Source organism: Exophiala dermatitidis (assembly GCF_000230625.1).
Source record: "Exophiala dermatitidis NIH/UT8656 unplaced genomic scaffold supercont1.5, whole genome shotgun sequence".
Taxonomy (NCBI): domain Eukaryota; kingdom Fungi; phylum Ascomycota; class Eurotiomycetes; order Chaetothyriales; family Herpotrichiellaceae; genus Exophiala; species Exophiala dermatitidis.
Window position 1 is genome coordinate 1,454,553 of NW_008751650.1, and position 21,657 is coordinate 1,476,209.

At 52.6% G+C, this 21,657-nt stretch overlaps 7 protein-coding genes across 7 annotated transcripts; 5 read left to right on the plus strand and 2 right to left on the minus strand.

The window, feature by feature from the left end:
- Positions 1 to 486: 486 nt before the first annotated feature.
- Positions 487 to 4,569, plus strand: HMPREF1120_06110 (xanthine dehydrogenase; the record flags this gene model as incomplete). The annotated part of the gene is made up of 1 exon (XM_009160305.1): positions 487 to 4,569. The coding sequence occupies one exon, from the start codon at positions 487 to 489 to the stop codon at positions 4,567 to 4,569; it is 4,083 nt and encodes a 1,360-aa protein (XP_009158553.1).
- Positions 1,989 to 9,288, minus strand: HMPREF1120_06111 (uncharacterized protein). The gene is made up of 2 exons (XM_009160306.1): positions 8,690 to 9,288; positions 1,989 to 8,643 (listed from the first exon to the last, which is right to left on the minus strand). The coding sequence occupies exons 1-2, from the start codon at positions 8,837 to 8,839 to the stop codon at positions 4,966 to 4,968; spliced, it is 3,828 nt and encodes a 1,275-aa protein (XP_009158554.1). The 5' UTR covers positions 8,840 to 9,288; the 3' UTR covers positions 1,989 to 4,965.
- A 396-nt stretch (positions 9,289 to 9,684) lies between these two features.
- HMPREF1120_06112 (protein disulfide-isomerase) lies at positions 9,685 to 10,434 on the plus strand (the record flags this gene model as incomplete). The annotated part of the gene is made up of 1 exon (XM_009160307.1): positions 9,685 to 10,434. The coding sequence occupies one exon, from the start codon at positions 9,685 to 9,687 to the stop codon at positions 10,432 to 10,434; it is 750 nt and encodes a 249-aa protein (XP_009158555.1).
- A 64-nt stretch (positions 10,435 to 10,498) lies between these two features.
- Positions 10,499 to 11,964, minus strand: HMPREF1120_06113 (uncharacterized protein). The gene has a single exon (XM_009160308.1). The coding sequence runs from the start codon at positions 11,820 to 11,822 to the stop codon at positions 10,920 to 10,922; it is 903 nt and encodes a 300-aa protein (XP_009158556.1). The 5' UTR covers positions 11,823 to 11,964; the 3' UTR covers positions 10,499 to 10,919.
- A 231-nt stretch (positions 11,965 to 12,195) lies between these two features.
- Positions 12,196 to 13,759, plus strand: HMPREF1120_06114 (RuvB-like helicase 1; the record flags this gene model as incomplete). Its single annotated transcript, XM_009160309.1, has 4 exons — positions 12,196 to 12,339; positions 12,396 to 12,615; positions 12,677 to 13,224; positions 13,298 to 13,759. 4 exons carry the CDS (start codon positions 12,196 to 12,198, stop codon positions 13,757 to 13,759), a joined length of 1,374 nt encoding a protein of 457 aa, XP_009158557.1.
- A 2,294-nt stretch (positions 13,760 to 16,053) lies between these two features.
- Positions 16,054 to 18,208, plus strand: HMPREF1120_06115 (uncharacterized protein; the record flags this gene model as incomplete). Its single annotated transcript, XM_009160310.1, has 2 exons — positions 16,054 to 17,583; positions 17,639 to 18,208. 2 exons carry the CDS (start codon positions 16,054 to 16,056, stop codon positions 18,206 to 18,208), a joined length of 2,100 nt encoding a protein of 699 aa, XP_009158558.1.
- A 1,398-nt stretch (positions 18,209 to 19,606) lies between these two features.
- HMPREF1120_06116 (uncharacterized protein) lies at positions 19,607 to 21,310 on the plus strand (the record flags this gene model as incomplete). Its single annotated transcript, XM_009160311.1, has 2 exons — positions 19,607 to 20,031; positions 20,533 to 21,310. 2 exons carry the CDS (start codon positions 19,607 to 19,609, stop codon positions 21,308 to 21,310), a joined length of 1,203 nt encoding a protein of 400 aa, XP_009158559.1.
- Between the last annotated feature and the right edge of the window lie 347 nt (positions 21,311 to 21,657).

Genomic DNA, 21,657 nt, shown 5'->3' on the forward strand with positions numbered 1-21,657 from the left:
TCGGGGGACTCCGATGGCCACGTGACTGCGATAAGCGGCATCTCTGCATTTCGGGCGATTTGATTCGCGGCACTGATTAAACCGCGGTTTTAGGCCTGTCAATCAATCAAATCGTCCCTCACTGTCATTCCTCGTCTCTCGTCCATCGCGCATCTGGCATCCCACTTCATCCTTCGCCTCGTGCAACTACGCCTGCAATGACCCCTCCCTGATTCGTGCGCTCCCGCCTCCAGTGCGGATAGTAGTAGCCCTATCAGTTCCATGTGCAACCGGGGTTGATGTGAGATCAAGGCATTGATAAGTATCGTGTTTTGCTTGCAGCTTGTTTTCCTCCATCTGTTTGATATCTGTTCGCTCATGTGGTTTCTGATACTGCTTCCCTACCGTTCTTTATCGGATGTGAAGCAGCCCTGAAATGCTGATACCGTAGTTCGCCTCCCTCATTCCTCCCTTTCTACGAGAAACAGCCCCCCTCGTTCCCTCACTATGGCCCCTGGCCTCCTGGAGCCGCCCATGACGGCCGATAAAGTGGTCAGTCTGGTCTCCTTGACTGAGAGCTACGACGACACAATCCGCTTCTATCTCAACGGCACAAAAGTCGAACTAGATGCCATTGACCCCGAAATCACACTGCTTGAATATCTAAGAGGCATTGGTCTGACGGGGACAAAACTCGGCTGTGCAGAAGGTGGATGCGGTGCCTGTACTGTGGTTGTGTCACAGTTGAACCCGACCACGGGCAAGATATACCATGCTTCGGTCAACGCATGCTTAGCACCTTTGGTCAGCGTCGACGGGAAGCATGTCATTACAGTCGAGGGGATTGGGAGTTCGAAGAGCCCGCATGCTGCTCAGCAGCGGATCGCTATGGCTAGCGGAAGTCAATGCGGTTTCTGCACTCCAGGAATCGTAATGAGCTTGTACGCGCTCCTCAGAAACCATGGTCCTGAGCCCTCCGAAAAGGAAGTCGAAGAAGCGTTCGACGGGAATCTGTGTCGGTGCACCGGTTACAGACCTATTTTGGACGCCGCTCAAAGCTTCAACAGGGGATGTGGCAAATCTATTTCGAACGGAGGTTCTGGCTGCTGTATGGAAAAAGACGGTCCATGCAACAACGCCGCCGCCAATGGCCTAGGTGAAGCGGCGGAAAAGAGATTCACACCCCCATCCTTCATCCCCTATGACAAATCGACAGAATTGATTTATCCCCCTGCTCTTAAGAAGCATATCTTCAAGCCGCTCGCTCTCGGTAACAAAAGAAAGAAGTGGTATAGACCAGTCACTCTGGAGCAGTTGCTGCAGATAAAGAACACATATCCAGGCGCCAAGTTGATTGGTGGTAGCACGGAAACACAGATCGAGGTCAAGTTCAAGGCCATGCAATATTCCACTTCAGTCTACGTGGGTGACATAGCAGAGTTGCGAAAATACTCCTTCCACGACGACTATCTTGAAATTGGCGGCAACGTGGCCTTGACCGACCTTGAGAGCATATGCGACGAAGCCGTTAAGCATTATGGCCCAGCCAAGTCTCAACCCTTCCGTGCGGTCAAGAAGGCCATCAAATATTTCGCTGGTCGTCAAATTCGGAACGTCGGTACACCGGCGGGTAATATAGCAACCGCTTCCCCTATATCAGACCTAAATCCCGTGTTTGTGGCCACTGACTCGATCTTGATTGCAAAGTCGTTAAACAAAACTACGGAAATCCCAATGGCGGGCTTTTTCAAGGGTTACAGGGTTACCGCCTTACCAGAGGATGCCATCATAGCAGCAATGAGAATTCCCGTCGCTGCCGAGCAAGGAGAATACATAAGAACGTACAAGCAGTCCAAAAGGAAAGATGACGATATTGCTATCGTTAATGCTTGTCTACGGTTGGTGCTGGATCAGTCCCACACGGTCAAAAGAGCGAATCTGGTGTACGGTGGCATGGCTCCCGTCACAATTCAAGCAAAAACTGCTTCTGAATACATTGTTGGAAAAAGGTTTCCCGATCCCCAGACCCTTGAGGGCGTGATGAATGCTTTGGAGAAAGATTTCAATCTTCCTTTCGGCGTCCCCGGCGGCATGGCGACCTACAGGAAATCGCTTGCTCTAGGCTTCTTTTATCGGTTCTACCAGGATGTCCTTGCCAGTATAGAGGGTATCAGTCAGGAGGTCGACAAGGAAGCTATTGCCGAAATAGAAAGAGAGATATCTCGTGGCCAAAAGGACCATGAAGCCGCGGCTGCATACTCACAGAAGGTTCTGGGCAAATCGAATCCTCACCTCGCAGCGTTGAAACAGTGCACTGGCGAAGCGCAATATACTGACGATATCCCCGTTCAGAAGAACGAACTCATTGGTTGCCTGGTGCTGTCGACCAAAGCACATGCAAAGCTATTGAAGGTAGATCCCAGCCCTGCATTAGATCTCCCAGGTGTGGTGGCCTGGATCGATCGGCACGATGTTGTCGACCCAAAAGCCAACTGGTGGGGCGCGCCTGTTTGTGATGAAGTCTTCTTTGCCGAGGATGAGGTTTTCACAGCTGGCCAACCCATCGGCATGGTTTTAGCAAAGACCGCGCACCAGGCCTCCGCCGGAGCCCGGGCTGTCGTCGTTGAGTACGAGGAGCTCCCGGCGATTTTCACCATTGAAGAAGCTATCGAAAAGCAGAGCTTCTTCGAGCACTACCGGTACATCCGGCGGGGCGACGTGGACAAGGCTTTCCAAGAATGTGACTACGTTTTTGAGGGGACGGCGAGGATGGGAGGACAAGAACACTTCTACTTGGAGACGCAGGCATGCCTTGCCATTCCCAAACCGGAAGATGGCGAGATGGAGATCTGGTGCAGCACTCAGAATCCATCAGAGACACAGGCGTATGCTTCCAAAGCGCTTGGTGTACAATCCAACAAGGTTGTGGCTAAAGTCAAGCGCCTCGGTGGTGGGTTTGGTGGGAAAGAGACTCGGTCAATTCAACTGTCAACAATATGCGCTGTCGCCGCCAACAAGGTCAGGCGCCCGGTTCGGTGTATGCTCAACCGCGACGAAGACATTGTGACGTCTGGTCAGAGACACCCTTTCTTTGCTATTTGGAAGGTTGGTGTGAACAAGGACGGCAAGATCCAGGCTCTTCGAGCCAATGTGTTCAATAACGGCGGTTGGTCGCAAGATCTGTCCGCCGCAGTAGTCGACCGGTCTCTGTCCCATATCGACGGATGCTACAACATTCCAAACATAGATGTTGATGGGCGCATCTGTAAGACCAACACGGTTTCAAACAGCGCGTTTCGCGGCTTTGGAGGGCCGCAGGGCATGTTCATTTGCGAGACGTTCATGGAGGAGGTGGCCGACCACCTGAAGATGCCGGTTGAAAAGCTGCGTGAGATCAACCTTTACAAGGAAGGGGATCAAACACACTTCAACCAAGAGCTCGAAGACTGGCACGTGCCTCTTATGTGGAAACAAGTCAAGGAGTCAGCCGACTATGAGACTCGCCGTAAGGCCGTTGACGACTTCAACGCCACTCACAAGTGGCAGAAGAAGGGCCTCGCATTGATCCCGACCAAGTTCGGCATTTCGTTCACAGCATTGTTCCTCAACCAAGCAGGCGCCCTGGTACACATATACCATGACGGCTCGGTCCTCGTGGCTCACGGTGGCACTGAAATGGGCCAAGGCTTACACACAAAGATCTGTATGATTGTCGCTGAAGCACTTCAGGTGCCGTTGTCGGACGTATACATCTCAGAGACAGCTACCAACACGGTGGCGAACACGTCAAGCACAGCTGCGTCCGCGTCTTCCGACCTCAACGGCTATGCCGCTTACAACGCATGCATGCAGATCAACGAACGTCTTGCCCCATACCGGGCGAAGTTGGGCCCGAACGCGACCATGAAAGAACTGGCGCACGCCGCCTACTTTGACCGAGTCAACCTGAGCGCCAACGGGTTCTACCGCACTCCCGAAATCGGGTACATCTGGGGTCCCAACCCAGACGACCCGTCTCTCGAGAACACAGGCAAGATGTTCTTCTATTTCACCCAGGGCGTGGCGGCGTCCGAAGTGCTCATCGATACCCTGACTGGCGACTGGACGTGTTTGCGCACCGACATCAAAATGGATGTAGGTCGTAGCATCAACCCGGCAATCGACTACGGCCAGATTGAGGGCGCCTATGTCCAGGGTCAGGGCTTGTTCACGACTGAGGAATCACTCTGGCATCGCGCGTCCGGTCAGATCTTCACCCGTGGGCCTGGAGCGTACAAGATCCCCGGGTTCCGTGACATCCCGCAGGTCATGAACATCTCGCTCCTCAAGGACGTCGAGTGGAAGAACTTGCGCACCATCCAGCGCAGCAGGGGTGTAGGCGAGCCGCCTCTCTTCATGGGCAGCGCCGTCTTCTTCGCCATTCGCGATGCCTTGAAGGCCGCCCGTGCCGAGCATGGCGAGGAGGCGGTCCTGAATCTCCGAAGTCCCGCCACTCCGGAGCGTATCCGGGTTTCGTGCGCTGATCCTATCCTCAAACGTTGTCTCGTGGAGCCGAGAGACGGGGAGAAGAGTTTCTTTATTTCGATCTGATCTGTCCAGGATTAGGACGTTATCTGATACCGTTGATCGGATCATCCAACCAACATCTGTTCATTGGTCGTCCAAGTATGAGGCCCAAGGACGGGCCAACTGTCTGTGATGTGCTTACTGGTGGGTACTGGGTAACCGTGTCGAATAGTTTGAACGGTCTTTCTGATGAAAGAAGAATGTTATGTATGGACGTATGTTTTATAGCTGCAGTTACTGGTTGTGGCCATAACCAAAGTCTTTGTTGTAAAATGAAACGCACGTCATATCACTCCATTGCTGAAATCGGGAAAGGGAATCCAATTTTTGTATTACAACAAGGTTATGTAACTCCTCGCTCGAACCACAGTAAACGTTTGTGGAACAGCAGTCGCGAGTTTTCTGGAACCTCAAGAACCCTCATCCATTCACCGGCAACATGAGTCTCACGCTCTTCTTTGCTCTCCTTGTATTCGTATCCTCGACACCGTGCGGGCCTCGTCCATCGATCACCGCGGACGGTACTTCAGCAATAGTAGCCTCTGTCGTTGGTGCGGACGGTGGCGGGTCTGTTGTAGAAGGAGAGTCTGAAGGCGAAGAGTATCCCTCAACCGAATCTGCAAGGACAAAGCCTACCGATTTGGTCGCTCCAGCCGCGGTAGGAGTTGTGTTGCGAGAGGTCTCCAGCTTGCGCCTCTTAGAGACATGCGACTCGCAGTCCTCACCCATGTCGTGGACTTCAGCACCCGAACGCCAGATCTCACCTGCCGGGGTTGCTCTGTCGAACAACGGGACAGGGTGGTCTAATTTCCCACCTTTGAAACCGTGTTTGTCGTCGACGCCTGGACCCTCACGGCGACCTCCGCTGCCGCCGTCGTGGTTGTCGTCATCCTCGCCAATCTCCAAAAACCCATCACCGCGAATAATTTCATTCATGATCCCATCATCCAACAGACTCTTTTCAGCCCTGACAAGCTCAGCATTACTCATCTGTTGACGACGATTGAGAATTTTATCCTCCAGTGTCCCCCGTAGGACCAAAGTCTCAACATACACAGGACGAGTCTGACCGATCCGGTGAGCACGCTTGATGGCCTGCGACTCAACGCCCGGCTGCCAGATAGGCGAGACGATAAACACGCGACTGGCGCATGCGACGTGGAGACCGTGAGAGGCCTGTTTTAGATCCATCAGCAACACGCGGAAGGTTTCTGATGTGTTGAATGTCGCGAGGTATGCTGCCCTCCGATTGACTGATAGGGTATTTGCGTAGATGAGGAACTGGACAGAAAGTAACTCTAAGGCTTCGGCGATCCAGAAGGCGATGTTGTTGGAGTCGTAGAAGACGATGATTTTTTCGGTTGCTTGGAGATCCAAAATGCGGGAGCAGAGGTAGTTGAGTTTGGAGGATGTGAAGCCTATGATTTTTGTGCTTGCCAAGTTTGCTGGTAGGGAGGTTGTTCGTGGTGGTAAAGGTCGTTTCGGTGGAAGAGTGTTGGTATTTGTTTTCTCTGACGTAGTGGAATTTGGAATTGAAGTAGGCTTTTGGGGTCTCAAAGCTGTCGAAGAAGTCGATTGGCTCTTGACTTTGGGCTCGTCGCCGGCACTCTTGCCAGTGCCGCTCGTAGTGTCAAATGTGTCTTTGCTTCGGGTCTTTTGTTCCTCGGCGGCTCGAGCTCTTGCGGCTTGCATGGCCCGAAGACCAGCGCCTGTCAGTCCCGCTGCAGGATCCGAGTCCGGCTCGTGGCTGTCCAGTTGCTTCCAAATATGTTGCTGCGCTTCTCGAGCCTGCACCGTCCCCAAAAGTAAAGGGTTTGAAGGCTCTCCGTGCAATGCCCAAGCCTGTGCCGCGTGGTCTGGAAAGCCCTCGATGTACACGCCTATTTCGTGCAAGGTCGAGAAAGCACGCCACCCGGCATCGTTGAGAGCACGCTCGCCGTTCATGATCGCCTCGGTCAGAGCCCGGCCATCGTCATCGGACAACTTATCGAGGTTCTCATCCATATAAGTATTGCTCACACGCAAAGTCTGCGAGACGTCCTCTTGAGTGAAACCCACCCAGTGAAAACTGGCTCTTCGCAGATTGCCGATGAGCTCGTCCAGGTATTTGCGGTTCCGCGGGTGGAACATGTAATCCTCGTCCACGCGCTCAGAAGTGACGGCATTAGAGGTCAGCTTCAACCGAAACAGGTTCATGTTGAGTTTGTCGTAGTAGCTCGGCTCCAAGTAAACAGCGGTATTGTGCAGCGGAGGAAGACAGAGATCGTTGTCGATATCCTCGATGCGGTGCCGCACAATGAGAGATTGCATAATAGCCCGCAGCGCTGGTGCAAAGCGTCGATTGCCTGAGCGATCAAAGGGCGCCAGGTATCGCTTCCAGTCGGCGTGGTCGGCTCCTTTCTGGTTTGCCCACGGTTGTAATTTCAAAAACTTGACTACCATGACGCGCAGCCGTTCCATGTCCTTGATCTCCTCAATGGTTGAGTCTTTGTGCTTGCGGCGCATCAACGCGTCTTTAATAGAATCAGCACGGGAGGAGTCGCCGGTTCGGCTTGCGTCGTTGATGGCCAGATTCACCTCGACGCCGTGGAGGCTGTGGGACGGCGTCCCTGATACCACCCAGCGTCTCTCGATGGACATTTTATCAAGCATCGCCATCGCGTTGGTGCGATAACTTGATCCCGCAAAGCCATGCCCTTCGTCGCAGATCACCCGCAACCAACGGACCTGGGTCAACTGAGATTCGAATTTGCCTTGTCCCGGCATCCGCCGGCCTAGGTTTTGATCATCATCGCGATACTCTTGTTCAAAGCGAGACTTTGTGATGAGGACGACGTCATATTTCATCAGTTCCCGATAATCTGGGATTTCTTTCGTCGAGGACTCGAGCACGAGGATGTCGAGTGCTCCGGGTTCTGTATGCTTCTCGAACTCGTGTTGCCATTGCACGAGAAGATTCGGGGGAACTATGAGTAGGGTCGCATAACATAGGCGCATAATCCTGAACTCTTCCCGTTTCTTACCTGCGCGACTTGGTGTCGTGGGGCTGTAGATGGGTTCGGCATACTCAGCATCATATTTGTCGATGACCTCAAGACAATGCTCGAAACCATACCCCTCGTTTTCAAGACAGGAGAAGTGTCCCTTCCACGGCACGGCTGTCCGCTTGAGTGTCTTGGCCGCCAGTTCGAGCAGACTTGGTGTTCGACGGTTCTGGCGATCTGAAAATGCGTCAAGCCTGCCTTCGGGTATCGCGGGATAGTGTCCTCTCGTGGCTAGAATGAGCGCTATGCATATCAAGGTCTTTCCGTAGCCCATGGTCTCCGCAAGTATCCCGCCGCGTGGCTCACTATACAAGTATGGATGAGAAAGCAGCACGCCTTCAAGCACGTCGAGATAGAATTCTTTCCCGTGTATGTCTTTATAACGTGGCTTTCTTGGGTCCAGTGATTTACCAGGATTGGCCTCTCTCTGCAACATGGCAGCGGCTGATCGCTTCTGATACTGGTATAGCGTGGTTTTGAGCCCGGGTATGTCGTCCTCAAAGATGGCGGACATTGCTTGCTGATCGTATAGACCTGGTCCAGCACTGCCCAGCGAGGGCTGAGGTGATGCGAGGGTGTTGAAGATGTAGAACAATGATTCTTCCTGTGCTTTTGCAGGAGCAAGGTATGTGCGTACGGGAGAATCTGGGTCATACAATCCCTCCCATGTTTGAGAGGCAATATCGATGAACGATAAGAGAAGTTTGAGGATCTTCCTAAAATCCTTGAGCGAGCCTCTCGTACCCCGATTGACATCTTCCGGCAGGACATAGATTCGCAGGGACGCTCGATCCGGGCAGCTGCTGTCGTGGAGCAACTTGGTACGGATCCATAGACGCTTTTCACCAAGAGATAGCAGCGGATGTGGGTGTGGAAGTTGCTGGTCAGGCCCATTCATGAGCCAGCTCTGCTCTTCGCAGCCAGGGGCTTTGGTGAGGCGGATAGCCCCTAGAGCAAGATAATCATCCATGGGAGATTGTGATGACTGGTGGTCCTCCTCGGGCTTCATATCCTCTATGGATGACCGGACCTCGGGGGCATGAGACGCGTGAGGCTGACAGGGTCAAGAAAGCTCAGATGGGACACTTGAGGGATCCTACCTCTGGAGTGACTGCAGGATTCAATCCCATAGCCGGAGTTTCGACTGTAGACCGACTCTCGATAGTCGCTGGACCGATGAAGAAGTCGTTGACATCGAAAGAGTCACCATCGCGGTCACATTGTGCTACAATCTGACCACTGGCCGACATAGTGAACGTCTATGAGACAAAAAGCCAGAAACGCTGACCCGAGATTGTAAGGAGTCCGGAGCATTACGAGGTTGGAGAGGGAGGCGAAACTCGAGACGAGTCTGATATCCAGATAAGGTTCGTCTGACAAGAACATATTTCCACAAATAGACAGGTCACCACGCACAATCGTCGGCCGAACATGATACGTCAGACCGTTTATTCTGCTCCCTTGCCTGGCTCTTCAGCCTTGTCCTTCACCTCGGTGGAATTTGTTCTTTATTTGTTTTCCCAGTACATACTAACCTGTGTCCGCCGTGTTATGACGGCCATTGAAGCGTGGCACTTCAATGTACTACGAACTAGGAGAAAAATCAAGCTATCAAAGGTACGCGCCTCATGACTGACTACTGTGCCTATATGGTAGGTAGGTCTACGTCCCATTATGACTGTACACCAATGTACAACGTAGTAGTGTCCATTCGTGTGCTCATCGATGCGGGTGATTGCGTACAAGAGAGACTTCTGGTCCTCATATACCCGATGCACACGGTTGGGGGTCTCATGAAGACTGCCCGGCAGATCTGGGGAAGCCGAAGCTTCGCGAAATCCCAGAACGGACCCAACGGTGGCTGACAAATACAGAGCAACTCATCAACAGCACGGTCTGTAACCGCATCACATCTTCACTTTGCACATCTTCACTAACCTACAATGTTGATGAGTTTATAAAGCAGATGAAAGGATCCAAGCCCAACGCAGCCACTATAACTGTGCTCTTTCAAGGAGAAACATCCCACTTCATTGTCTCTACCTCTTGGTATTTGATGCTCTTCCGCCCAACCCGACACCTCTTTGCAGCCGCAATGACGAACTACAACATCACCATCACCAGCGACATTGTATGTCCATGGTGCTACATAGGCCATACCAGACTCTCCAAGGCCATCGCCCAACATAAAAAGACACATCCAGAAGACAAGTTCCGTCTCGTATACATACCATTCTACCTCAATCCCCCGCCTCAGCTGGTGGCGGGGAAGGGACCAGTGCCACCACCGTTCCCCGTACAATCCCGCCCACGGAGGGAGATGTACGCGGCCAAATTCGGCCCTGAACGAGCCAAGCAAATCGAAGGCATGCTGACCAAGGTCGCGGCCGAGGAAGGATTGAACTTCAAGTTCGGCGGCATGACCGGCCCCAGCCGTAACGGCCATCGACTGGTCTACTGGGCCCAAAACCGTGGGGGCGAGGAAGCACAGAACAAAGTCATGTTGGGCCTTTGGAGACGTTACTTTGAACAGGAGGTCGACATCACCACCCTGGACACGTTGATTGAGGTCGGCCTCGAGGCTGGGCTCGGCACGAGAGACGAAATCAAGGAGTACTTGGAGAGCGGAAAGGATGGCGAACAAGTCGACCACCTTGCCGAGGAGGCTAGGATGAAAGGCATCAGTGGCGTGCCACATTACGATATTAATGAGCGCTGGGAAGTCAGTGGTGCTCAGGAGCCTGCGGCTTTCCTTAAGTTGTTTCAGCGCTGGAAGGAGTTGGAGGCAAAGGGGAAGGAACATAGTTCGGACACGAAGGCGCCGAGTGGGAATGGTTGTTTGTGAATGATAATGGTCATGATTTGGGTTCCAGAAAGGTTGATCGGGTGGAGCTTTAGGGAAAGAAAGGTTCTGAGTGAAGGAGGATTCATGTGTCCCTTGCGCTGAATTAGGTACTATGGCACAATATGACGCTCTATTCAGACAGAGAAGAAGTAATGCCCCTATCTCTTATGCCAGACGTACAGGGCCAGTCTTTGCCGTGACATGGCATTTCAATCAGTCCCTTCTAAAATCCGTAGTATACATGCCGCGCCTAGGGCCAGTAAATAGGTCATGGACTGACATCAAGTTTCGAGGCAGATATCCCATCGACATGGCGACCGCGCGTGTGGGAACGCCATCTTGGTGCATGCTCCAAGAAATGGTTGACTCTCCAATCAAACAAGGCTTCCCGCGTTTGAAAAAGAGCTCATTCCGGGCTTCCGCTCTGTCTCCCTTCTTGAGACAACCGCTCCATGGAAATGGCTAGACAATTTGTTCAATGCGACCTACTCTGCATCGGCTGCCGTTTTCTCTTTCTCTTTCTCGATGTTGCTTTGCACTTCGGCATTTGCCTTCTTAGCAGCCGCACGCTTCTCACGTGTCTGTTCTCTTGCAAGTCGCTCCGGCAGATCCAACGTACTAGGAGTGCGTCTTTGCAACGTCTCCAGCTTAGGAATCTCATATGGTTCCTTCTCTCCATTCTCGATCCAGTGTTTCTGCACATGCCTCTCGAACCTCACGGCTGCTTCACGGAGATCATTCCACGCCTCCTCTTGCTGTTTGATGAACTTGGCTCTGATGCTTTCATTGTTCCAAGCAGCCTCAAAGGTACTCGTCAATGAAAACTCTTCCGGCAACTGGTGCTCGGTCCGTTGCTTCGCAAATCTCTCCTGCCATCTAGGGGACGTCATCACTAGCCATCGGAGTTTCCATCCCAACAGACCCAGCTCCTTTATCCGTGCGGGTTTCGTGCCCGTGACATATTGGTCGAGTCCACCGCATTTCTCAATCGTCCTCCGCACACGAGCCGTGACTGGGATCTTGAGCTCTTTGTCCAGGGCCTCACTCCGTAGCGTCTCGATTCTGACGTTGGGAAACCATTTCCGTAGTGTTTTGCCCTTGTTCCGGCCTTTGGATATTTTGTTGCCGGACTGGAGCGTGGCGCCGCCGTAGAGACCGAAGTTGGCTTCTTTAAAGTGCGGGTTCTTGCCGTAGGGATACGGCGGCATCAAAGGGTCTGTATTTCGGATTTCTGGCAAGCCAAAGGTGTGCTTCCGGTCTTCGCTGCGGAATGTAAATCTCGGTTTGAAGTATGGGTCGTGTGATCGGTTGCCCAGGTATTCGAGGTACTGAAGCGTTGTCGGGCTGCGCACAACGGGCGGTAACTTGGTGATGGCCGACGTCGACATTTTTGCACGTTAGGCCGCAGCAACTGCAGCAGACCTACAGTGCAACTAAATATCGAGTTTCTGGGACGTCGACGGCGTAGAGGACAAGGCGCGCACGGGGTCGTCGTCCGGTTGTGTGACACTGCAAAGGGAGAGTTTGCGGACACTGACTTTGAGTGAAAGTCGAGCTTCCAACTTTTTAGCGCGGTTTTGGAAACATCGCGGGCCCAGGCCATCATTTCCATCATTTTGGCTACAATCCCTCCCCCAGTTATTCCGCATAACTCGCGTCTATAATCCATATCCCCTGCTCTCGATCACCTTGCGCGATATTCTGCCTACATCGCACACTGTTCAGAAACAAGAGATAGCCTTTTGAGGCTGTCGCTGCAGGATGGTCAACATCAGCGAAGTCAAGGGCTCTTCGCGCGAAAACAGAACCGCGGCGCATACACATATCAAAGGCTTGGGTCTACGGCCTGACGGCACGGCCGAGATCTCTGGGAATGGTTTCGTTGGCCAAACCGCTGCCCGCGAGGTACGATGCGCCCCTCGCAACCAACACTGTTTTGTCACGATTCTAACATGAAATAGGCATGCGGCGTGGTTGTCGACCTCATCAAGGCCAAAAAGATGTCTGGGAGGGCGGTGTTACTAGCAGGCGGCCCCGGCACAGGCAAAACAGCGTTGGCGTTGGCAGTGTCGCAAGAACTAGGGACCAAGGTGCCGTTCTGTCCAATTGTGGGCAGCGAAGTGTACTCTACAGAGGTCAAGAAGACAGAGGCGCTGATGGAAAACTTCCGAAGAGCAATAGGTGAGACCGACCGGCGCGTGGAATGCGCATGTTCTGTTCGACTGACAGAAATCGCGACCAGGGCTCCGAGTGCGCGAAACGAAAGAAGTCTACGAAGGCGAAGTCACCGAACTCATTCCCGAAGAGTCAGAGAACCCTTTGGGCGGATTCGGCCGAACCATCTCCCACCTCATCATCACACTCAAGTCGGCAAAAGGCACAAAGAAATTAAGGCTAGATCCTAGCATCTACGAGGCCATTCAGAAAGAAAGAGTCACGGTCGGCGATGTCGTTTACATCGAAGCCAACACCGGCGCCTGCAAGAGAGTCGGGCGGTCAGACGCGTACGCCACAGAGTTCGATTTGGAAGCCGAGGAATATGTGCCTGTGCCTAAGGGAGAGGTGCACAAGAAGAAAGAAGTCGTGCAAGATGTCACGCTCCATGATCTGGACATTGCCAACGCACGACCCCAGGGTGGCCAGGATGTTATGAGCATGATGGGTCAACTGATGAAGCCGAAAAAGACCGAGATCACGGACAAGTTGAGAGCAGAGATCAACAAGGTGGTCAGTCGTTATATCGATCAGGGCGTTGCAGAGTTGGTGCCCGGTGTTCTCTTCATTGACGAGGTACGTTATTACCAGCATGTTTTCTCACCGACTATTGTGTTCTAGCAATGCTGACAACCTGGGCGGCTTTTAGGTCCACATGCTCGACATCGAATGCTTTACATACCTCAACCGCGCTCTCGAATCGCCCATCTCGCCGATAGTTATTTTGGCTTCGAATCGGGGTAACACCGTCATCCGCGGCACCCAGGACATCAAAGGCGCTCATGGCGTCCCGCCGGATCTATTAGCCCGCCTGCTTATCATCCCCACACATCCATACAATGCCTCTGAAGTGCAGACCATCATTCGGCTACGCGCAAAGACCGAGGGCCTGTCCATTACGGACGCAGCTGTGGAGAAGCTTTCGCAGCATGGCACGAACGTGTCGTTACGCTACGCGCTGCAGCTGCTAACGCCCAGCAGCATCTTGGCCAAGGTCAATGGAAGACAGGAGATCTCCCCCGAGGACGTGGCTGAGTGTGAAGACCTCTTTATTGACGCCCGGCGGAGCGCCAAAGTGGTGGAGGCAGCTGAGGGGGCGTTCATAAGTTGAGCTGTCCAAATGGGAGGAAAGCCAACAATAATACAGCATGCTGCAAGCTCGATCTGGTCTGCACGGTGAACTTTTGGAATGCCAGTGCTGCAGAGTGCAAATATCAAGTCCCGTGGGGGATCAGCAACAAGTTGTTGCGACAGTGAAAGCCATCATTGTGCAACACACTCAGAACGAGCAGTCTACGATACTACTAGTAGTGTACTATCGGAGCAGGTGACTGTGTGGTGCCTCTCTCAGCCATGAGCTAGAGGCGTGAGATTTTTACGTGACAAAGGGGATGTTACCAGCGAGCGAAAGTTTAGGTCCACAGAAGTTTTGCATTGTAACAGTCCTACTAGTAACTGGGGCGCCAGAAAATGTTCAACCAGAAGTTGCACACACATTCTGAGCACAATTTTACTGCCCAAGTACCAACAATACCACGTACTCCTATGTCCTTAATGTGTTCCTTGCAAATGCAAGTCTACTCCAACTTTGTTCTCCATTCTCTGCGGCGAGTACGATGACACAAAAACTACCTGTTGAGCAGAAATGTCAGCCGTCGTGTTTCCAAGCGAACTCTTGCAGACAGATGTAGGGTAAATTCCAGTCAGACATCCAAGGAAGATTGCGCGCTCATCGACACCTGGACTTACTGGGTTCATGCCAGGGCTAGCGTGGAAACTGCGAATGTGGAAAAGGTTTTCATCATAGAAGGGGGTTGGACGAACGTGAAGGAGGGAGGATACGTACATTGATAGACAAAGAGATGGCGGTCGTTGGCTAGATCATGCACACGGGGACCCTAGAATTCATCTTCAGAGTTGTTAGCCATGATTCGGCAAAAGTTCAATCGACAACCAATGCGTTGGATAACAGAATCAGACATGAAATACTGGCTAGTAACAGACCGTCCAGCGATGACGATCCGAATGTTTCTTCAAGGGCGACTCAGAGTATTGTGAAGAAGTAGATTAAGATGTCATCTTTGAAGTAGAGGGTGCAGCAAGCTTGAGTGCAAGAGACGCGGAGAAACATACCATAGTAACAGCGCTGTACTGACAAGAGTGTGAGCAGCTCAACGGCAATACAGGCAGCAAAACATCATGAGAAGAGAGGGAGCCAGGCACCGGAGTGTCCAAACCAAGGTTCTGGTCAGGTTCAGTGAGAGGAAGAGTAGAACTTGAAGCAGAAGACTGAATGGAAATATATAGGAATCAGAAAATCTTTATTTGTTGGCTGACGCAGGGCAGGTGGGAAAACAGCAACTCCCGCTAGCTCTGATGTGGTTAGAACGACTTCTCGGGGCCGGAGCTTGGCAATTAACCACTGATCAACCAATAGTACCTACCTATGGCGCCAGCACGTCAGGTCGTCGTAGTCCACAGTACAACTACCTACAACGGTAGTACTGTAGCAGTGATGCTGCAGGCCCCCCGGAGAGCGAACTGCACCCTCTGCTTTTGTCTCACTGATCAGTCCGCCTTCCGCCTTCCGCCTCCCCAGCCAGCAACTAAACTGCCTCTGCCACTGCCACTGCCGCTGCAGCCCGACTCTCTCGTCGATCCTACGAACGCACCCTCAACTCAACCTTTGCCTCGACTTTGTCGCCCCGTGCCCACAACCCACTGCACATCGTGATCCCATCGAGTCCTGGGTATCGCTTGCGACACACATCACCTCTTCTCGGCCTCTTTATCGTTGTTCGCTCGTTTCTGCGCCCTCGTTATTCCTGTGCCCAGGTCGCGCAACGTGGATGCCCCGACTTGTCGCTCCGTTCTCGCTCTCGGATCACGAGTCGCCCGATAACGACGCCCGTACACGAACCTAAACAACGGCTCACCTGATATTCTGCCAACATCCACCTGATGAAGCTCATTCGAACATGAAGCTGATGCGCACCGTATTCCACACGATCTGCCGCCAATGAACCTTCCGTGTTCTTTATCGTTTTGCTGACTACACCCTCATCGCACGGTCCGGGGACGTTGGCACCGTCTCAACCACCTCTCCTCTGCGCGTCTTCCACAACTGCAAAACTCCCAACCTCGCGAAGATCCGGATCGCATCGACCGCGTCGGCTGGTTGAGTGCCCATGTAACCACGGATTACCTTGTCGCGAACACCACACATACCTTCCGGTAAAAGTGGGGCCTGAAGACTTCAAGACGGACACAAGAGACGGGTCAGCTAAATTAGACTCGAAAGTCGCGGAGGTTGTTATCAGGACGTCGGACGCCTCGACACGTGCGCACGACGTTCCTTTTTAGGTCGTTCGTTGGTGACTCGACTCAAAGGAAGCGTCGCCAAAGATGATTGCCCAGAACTTCGCACCCCATGCGGGTATGGCTCCTGGGCATCCAGGTATGCCTCATGGACATCCTATGGCGGGAATGCAACATCCAGGAGCTGGCCACATGGGGGGACAACCCGGGCCTGGTATGATGCAGGGCATGCATCCAGGCGTCTCAGGGCCTCAGGTTACACAAGGACCTTTGGTAACAGGCATGCCTCCAGGTGCCGGCACACCTGCGCCTGGTCCTATGCACAACGGTACCATGGCCATGGCACATCTTGGGCCCCAGCAAATGTTTCAGCAGCAACACCCGCAAATGAATTTTGGTCAAATGCCCATGACCCCGCAACAGCAGCAACAGATGATCGCTCGACAGCGCATGATGCAGCAAATGCAGGCACAGCAGCAACAGGGTATTCCGATGGGCATGCCAAACGGAGCGCCGTTCAATCAAGCGCAACTGGCACAGATGAAGATGGGTATGGGGATGCATCCGCAGATGCAGATGAATCCCAACAACGCCGCTCAGGTTCAGAATTTCCAGCAGCAACAACATCAGCAGCGTTTGATGCAGCAGCACGCCCAGGCACAACATGCAGCTCAAATAGCCGCCCAGAGTCAGAGAGCTGCCGCGCACCAAATGCAGATGTCGCGGTCACAAGAACAACAAAATCAAACCCCTGTCTCACAGCCTACTCCAGTCCCTCAAACGCAGGCACCTCAGCAGCCTGTGCCGACCTCGCAGCCTGTCCCACAACCGCCTCATCCTAAGCCTCAGCAGCCACAAGCACAGGCAGGTGGCAACCAGCAGCAAAACCAAGCTGCCAACCAACCGGCGAAGGCCACCGAACCCGAAGAAGAACCAACCGTAAAGCAACAACATGATGTGCCCAGCACCATGCTTATGCCTCCTGACATCCACAAGCAGGACGTGATGATGGGAGGCCAGTGTATCCTGCAACTGATCATGTACCAGGACACACTTGCAGCCCCCGAACGGCCTAATGACTTGGACTATTGGGATGGGATTATTGCAAGGTACTTCTCGCAGTTTGGTTCGATAAGGCAGCAACTGTTCAGCAACAAGAATGGTGTCGACAAAACCTTTATGCTCCAGTATCCCTGTTTGGCTCGCTACTATCACACCCACTTTGCGAGTGGCGTGAAAAAGGTCTTGTTGCAGTCGTACGATCACAACCAGAGCAAGCTACCCAACGGCGGTGTCCAAATCTTCAGCGGCAATGCCAGTCTGACATATGTCTTCAACAATGATATCCGTGTCACGACGACGGGACAGTTGCGCGTCATTTTCGACGAAATGGCCAAGATTGAACACCTCAACATCAGCACATCCGGATGGCAAGAATATATCCCTAGGAATGCTCTTCTACAGCCACCCTCCCCGGAAACCAAGCAGAGCCCCAAAATCAACAAAAATGTCAAGCGAGCCCAAGGAAAAGCCGGCGGGGCGAACTCAGTGCCCACTATTCCCAGCTCGGGAGTCGGCGAATGGGGAGTGCCAAATCACATCTTCCAGTTTTTGGAGGTGAGCACCACTTCTGACTTTGATTTAGTGAGGTGGGACTAATTCTTTACTCTAGATCGCGGAGGTCATGACCGCCATGGGACCTCTTATGGAGTATTTCCACACCCACCCGGGGATTGGCATTAAGGACACATTGTTCCGGGTTACTCAAGAAAACGCCCAGGCTATGGCTCAGGCCAATAATGTGCGCATGCAGAATCAAATTGCCCGAGCCGCCAATGCCCAAGTTTCATATGCTAATGCCATGAACCCCGGCATGAATGGTCCGACGATGATGAACTCACCGGGAATGGGACATCTGGGAGTTCCTCAAGCCCAAGGGTCACCTCTCATGGGAGGAGGAGGAGGCCCTGTGCATACCCCGAGTCCCGCACAGAATCAGAACCCTTCAGCGGGTGGGGTTGCGATGATGCATCAGATGAGTGCTCAAGGCTCAAACCTCAGTGGAAGCCAGGGCCCAAGCACGAACACTAGCCCGAATGTTTCGAACAAACGGCGACGAGCCAGTGCCGTCAAGCTCGAAGAAGAAAATCCAGGGGGAGACTCGGGTGGAGCGAACAAGGTCAAGCCCAGTCCCAAGATAGGGGGCAAAAGACAGAAAGGCGCTGCAGGTGTTGCATCATAGAATGGCACCACCAAATGCTCGCGCCGCCGAAAGCAGGCCAAGGATGTCTAAAAATTGGTTTCCTTGACCTGTTGGGGGAGCTGGACGCCTGCCGACGACGCCGCGGGGCCGTCCGCATTGTGTGTGAGATCGTTGTTCAACGTAGCGTTGGTGTCTGCCTCCCGGTTATGGTCCTTGAAGTCTATCCCAAAAGACGGCAAAAGAGTCTTAATTTGACTGCCATTCTTTGCATCCCCGGCAATGAATCGCTCACCGATGATTGGAGATGATCATTTCCACCGCAGGCCACCGTACGGCTTTTCCTGACCCTCAACCAGCGAGGTGGACATGCCGCAAGTTCGCGGCTCAATCTCGACACACCAACAAAACTTGTATCATATTGTTTATCAGCGTTTGGTTTTTGGGTAATCCGACTCTGGACCTGGAAGCGAGCTTTTGGTATCCCTGCGGTGATGGAGCTACTTCATGGAGCAACGTCACGCCCCGTTGCTCAAGCTTCCGAGATTTCTGGGCGGCTGGTTATTGTTTGTCTATCTGCCTGTCTGTGTCTTTTTGTCTACTTGGTCTCTGTGCAGAGAGGACTGGGAAGATCAGAACATGCGCTGCGTTGGAGGAGTATTATCAGGTGAAATGGAGTTGGAAGGATGTACGCACGCAGTGAAAGATGGACGATGGGGATGGGTGACGAGCCGTGAAGAAATGGCAAATGGGCATTCCGTCCGATACGGATCCGAATTCAGATCTGGATTTTGCGGTTTCTAGTAAGGTACCTAGGAGATAGGATTAGGAGATAGGAGATTGTTGGTCATTCCAGCCTGGTGTCTGATAGAACGGGCTCTAACGATGTTCGTGGTATGACTACGTGGGCAGATTCGACTGCTTCCTTTTTCCTTCTCGGAAATGTGATCTCGGCCTTCCCACCTTATGTTGTCCTGGCTTTCACCTAATAGTACCAATACCTGTAGGGCTCGATGTAATGCTGCAAGGTGGTCCGGTAAGGTCGGTTTCACGAAGCTCTCAGCCTTACGAAGCCCCCGGTCTATGTCATGAACCCTGGTAACAGTTTCCTATTGGCCAGATTGACTACATTGGCCCCAATCAAGTAATCATTCTTCGGCAATGATATGATATACTGTGAGCATTATAATCGTATACTTCTCGTGCAGTTCAGCTGTGCCTTTCACAGATCCCGGTACTAAGTACTAACAATTGAGTCCCTTTATGTTCTACCGCACTATATACTTCCTCAATTCTGGCGCAAAAGCTATGTGACTAGGAAGTCAACCACTTTGAAAAAGATAAATCGGCCGATCCGTCCTCTGCCGCAGCCATTTATTTTTACTCTATCCACAACCCATCGATAGAACCTCATGAGCTAGGGAGCTAGGCACTGTCAGAATGACCACCGTGCCACAGTCCATAGTAGCAGCCACGGAAGACGAGAACAAAGACCAACCGAGGAATCCGCAAAACCAGGATAAAGATACAGATACCAGCCCAAGCCGGAGCAGAAGCAATGCTGCACTCCAAACAATTCTGATCGGATTGTCTGGCCCGTCATCGAGTGGGAAAACCACACTCGCGAGGCTTTTGAGAACGATTTTTGATTTCGAAATCACTGTTCCAGTTGGTGTTCCGTCGATAAAGGCTGGGAAAGCTGAAGCTGAAGCTGGTCATGGTGAAGGAACACAGCATCAGCAGCAGCAGCCGTCGCTGACCTCTGGTGCTGATGGTGGCCAGATGCAGGAGGAAGGCAGGTCGTGTCGGTGGAAAGTGACGCTGTTTGTGTTGCACGAGGATGATTTCTACAAGACGGATAAAGAGTAAGTTGATTCAGATCAGATTGGTTTTGTGTTTGGGTTCGGCTTTTGGTTTCTAGTTTTGCCTCCTCATCCAAGTCATGCTTTCCCCTTTCTTGTTCTTGTTGGATGACTGTCATTGGGTACGATGGAGCGAATGCACTCTCATTGCTCATGATTCCTCTCGAGAGATGTGGAAGGCATGCCCATGGGGTTAGTATGCTCTGCTGTCTCCAGTGGCTACTATGCATTGTCCACTTCCCCTACTTCTCGCGAACGAACACCAAGCAGGCCGTCAGAGGTCTCTTGAAGACGCCAGACCTGTCATTTGCCCTACCTACTATCCCTATTCCATTCTGTGAGGCAAAGGTCGAGGACAGTGGCCGCATGCATCTATTCCCTCTTCTCACTTTCAGATATATCATCCCATACCTGCCTCGCCTGTCTGGCTCTCTTCCTTCTTTCCATCCTTCCTTCCACCACAGTCAAGTTCCAAAGACTGACATTGTTGACTTTTCCTACCAGTGTCCCCGTCGCCACAGTAAGTTCACCCGAATACGGCACCCGCGACCTCCTAGATTGGGACTGCGTCGAATCTCTGGACCTGCCCCTTTTGGAAAATACACTCCGCCACGTCCGCAACCACGGCACTTTACCACCCGACACATTGAGCAAAGAAGACCAAAACGCCATTGGACCCATCGACATCCGCGACGAGGAAGTCGAGCGCATCAAGAGGGAAGTGAAGGGGTGGTTCGAACGGACTATCAGATCCATCACTGCTTCTGCTTCTCTTGAGTGCGCCGGCAAGGTGGACACGTTCCAGTCGGACCCGTACGAAAAGGAAATCCGCATCTGTGTCCTCGACGGGTTTCTATTATACTCTGAACCTCCTGGATCAGAGGTAGAATCCACCGGCTCCGGCAGCGCCTCCGCCTCCTCGGTCTCCCTTCTCGCCCATCTCCACACCATTTCCCGAACCCTCCTGGACCGCCGCCTATTCCTCCCCGTGACACGCGACCAAATGCTTCAACGCCGTCTCGCGCGAATGGGCTACGTCACTCTCGAAGGGTTCTGGGTCGATCCGCCGGGCTATGTCAAAGATGTCGTTTGGCCGAATTATGCGAGAGACCACAGCTGGATGTTTGTGAATGGAGACGCTGATGCGTGCGTCTTTGCTGACAACAAATGTAAGGAACATCAAATTGATGTGTGTCCTGGACAGGGACGTTGGAGGTTAAGAGAGGTCTTGGACTGGGCTGTCGAGAAGGTTGAGGAGACGGTGGTTGAAAAATTGCGTTGAGAAACAGCTCTTGGGACTAGGAGGTGAGCTGGGGTGATCAGAGCAGAGCAGAGCAGACGGTGTGATGGATGGGACCTTGACGGAAGAGGCAGGATGATGAATGGGTTGAAGGCACAGGCATCCAATCCATCGCTTCATCTCATCTGGACTGAGCGAGAGAGAAAGAATGGCACAAAGACTATAGATCAGTTGATTGGTCACGGCTTGATGAATCAAGAACCACTGCATGGGTGAACCGTATAAAGAACGGTGGATATCGTGGCGTACATAGATATGATTATCTTCAGTAAATGCGTGATCATATCATAGACGGATAGAATGACCTGGATGGGAAACATCAAGAGTCA

Bases quoted from the DNA above. Each gene is read 5' to 3' on its own strand.
- HMPREF1120_06111 (XM_009160306.1), bottom strand. From the start codon at position 8,839: ATGTCGGCCAGTGGTCAGATTGTAGCACAATGTGACCGCGATGGTGAC. The intron at 8,644-8,689 runs GTAGGATCCCTC...TGACCCTGTCAG, and splicing joins ATCCTGCAGTCACTCCAGAG to CCTCACGCGTCTCATGCCCC.
- HMPREF1120_06113 (XM_009160308.1), bottom strand. From the start codon at position 11,822: ATGTCGACGTCGGCCATCACCAAGTTACCGCCCGTTGTGCGCAGCCCG.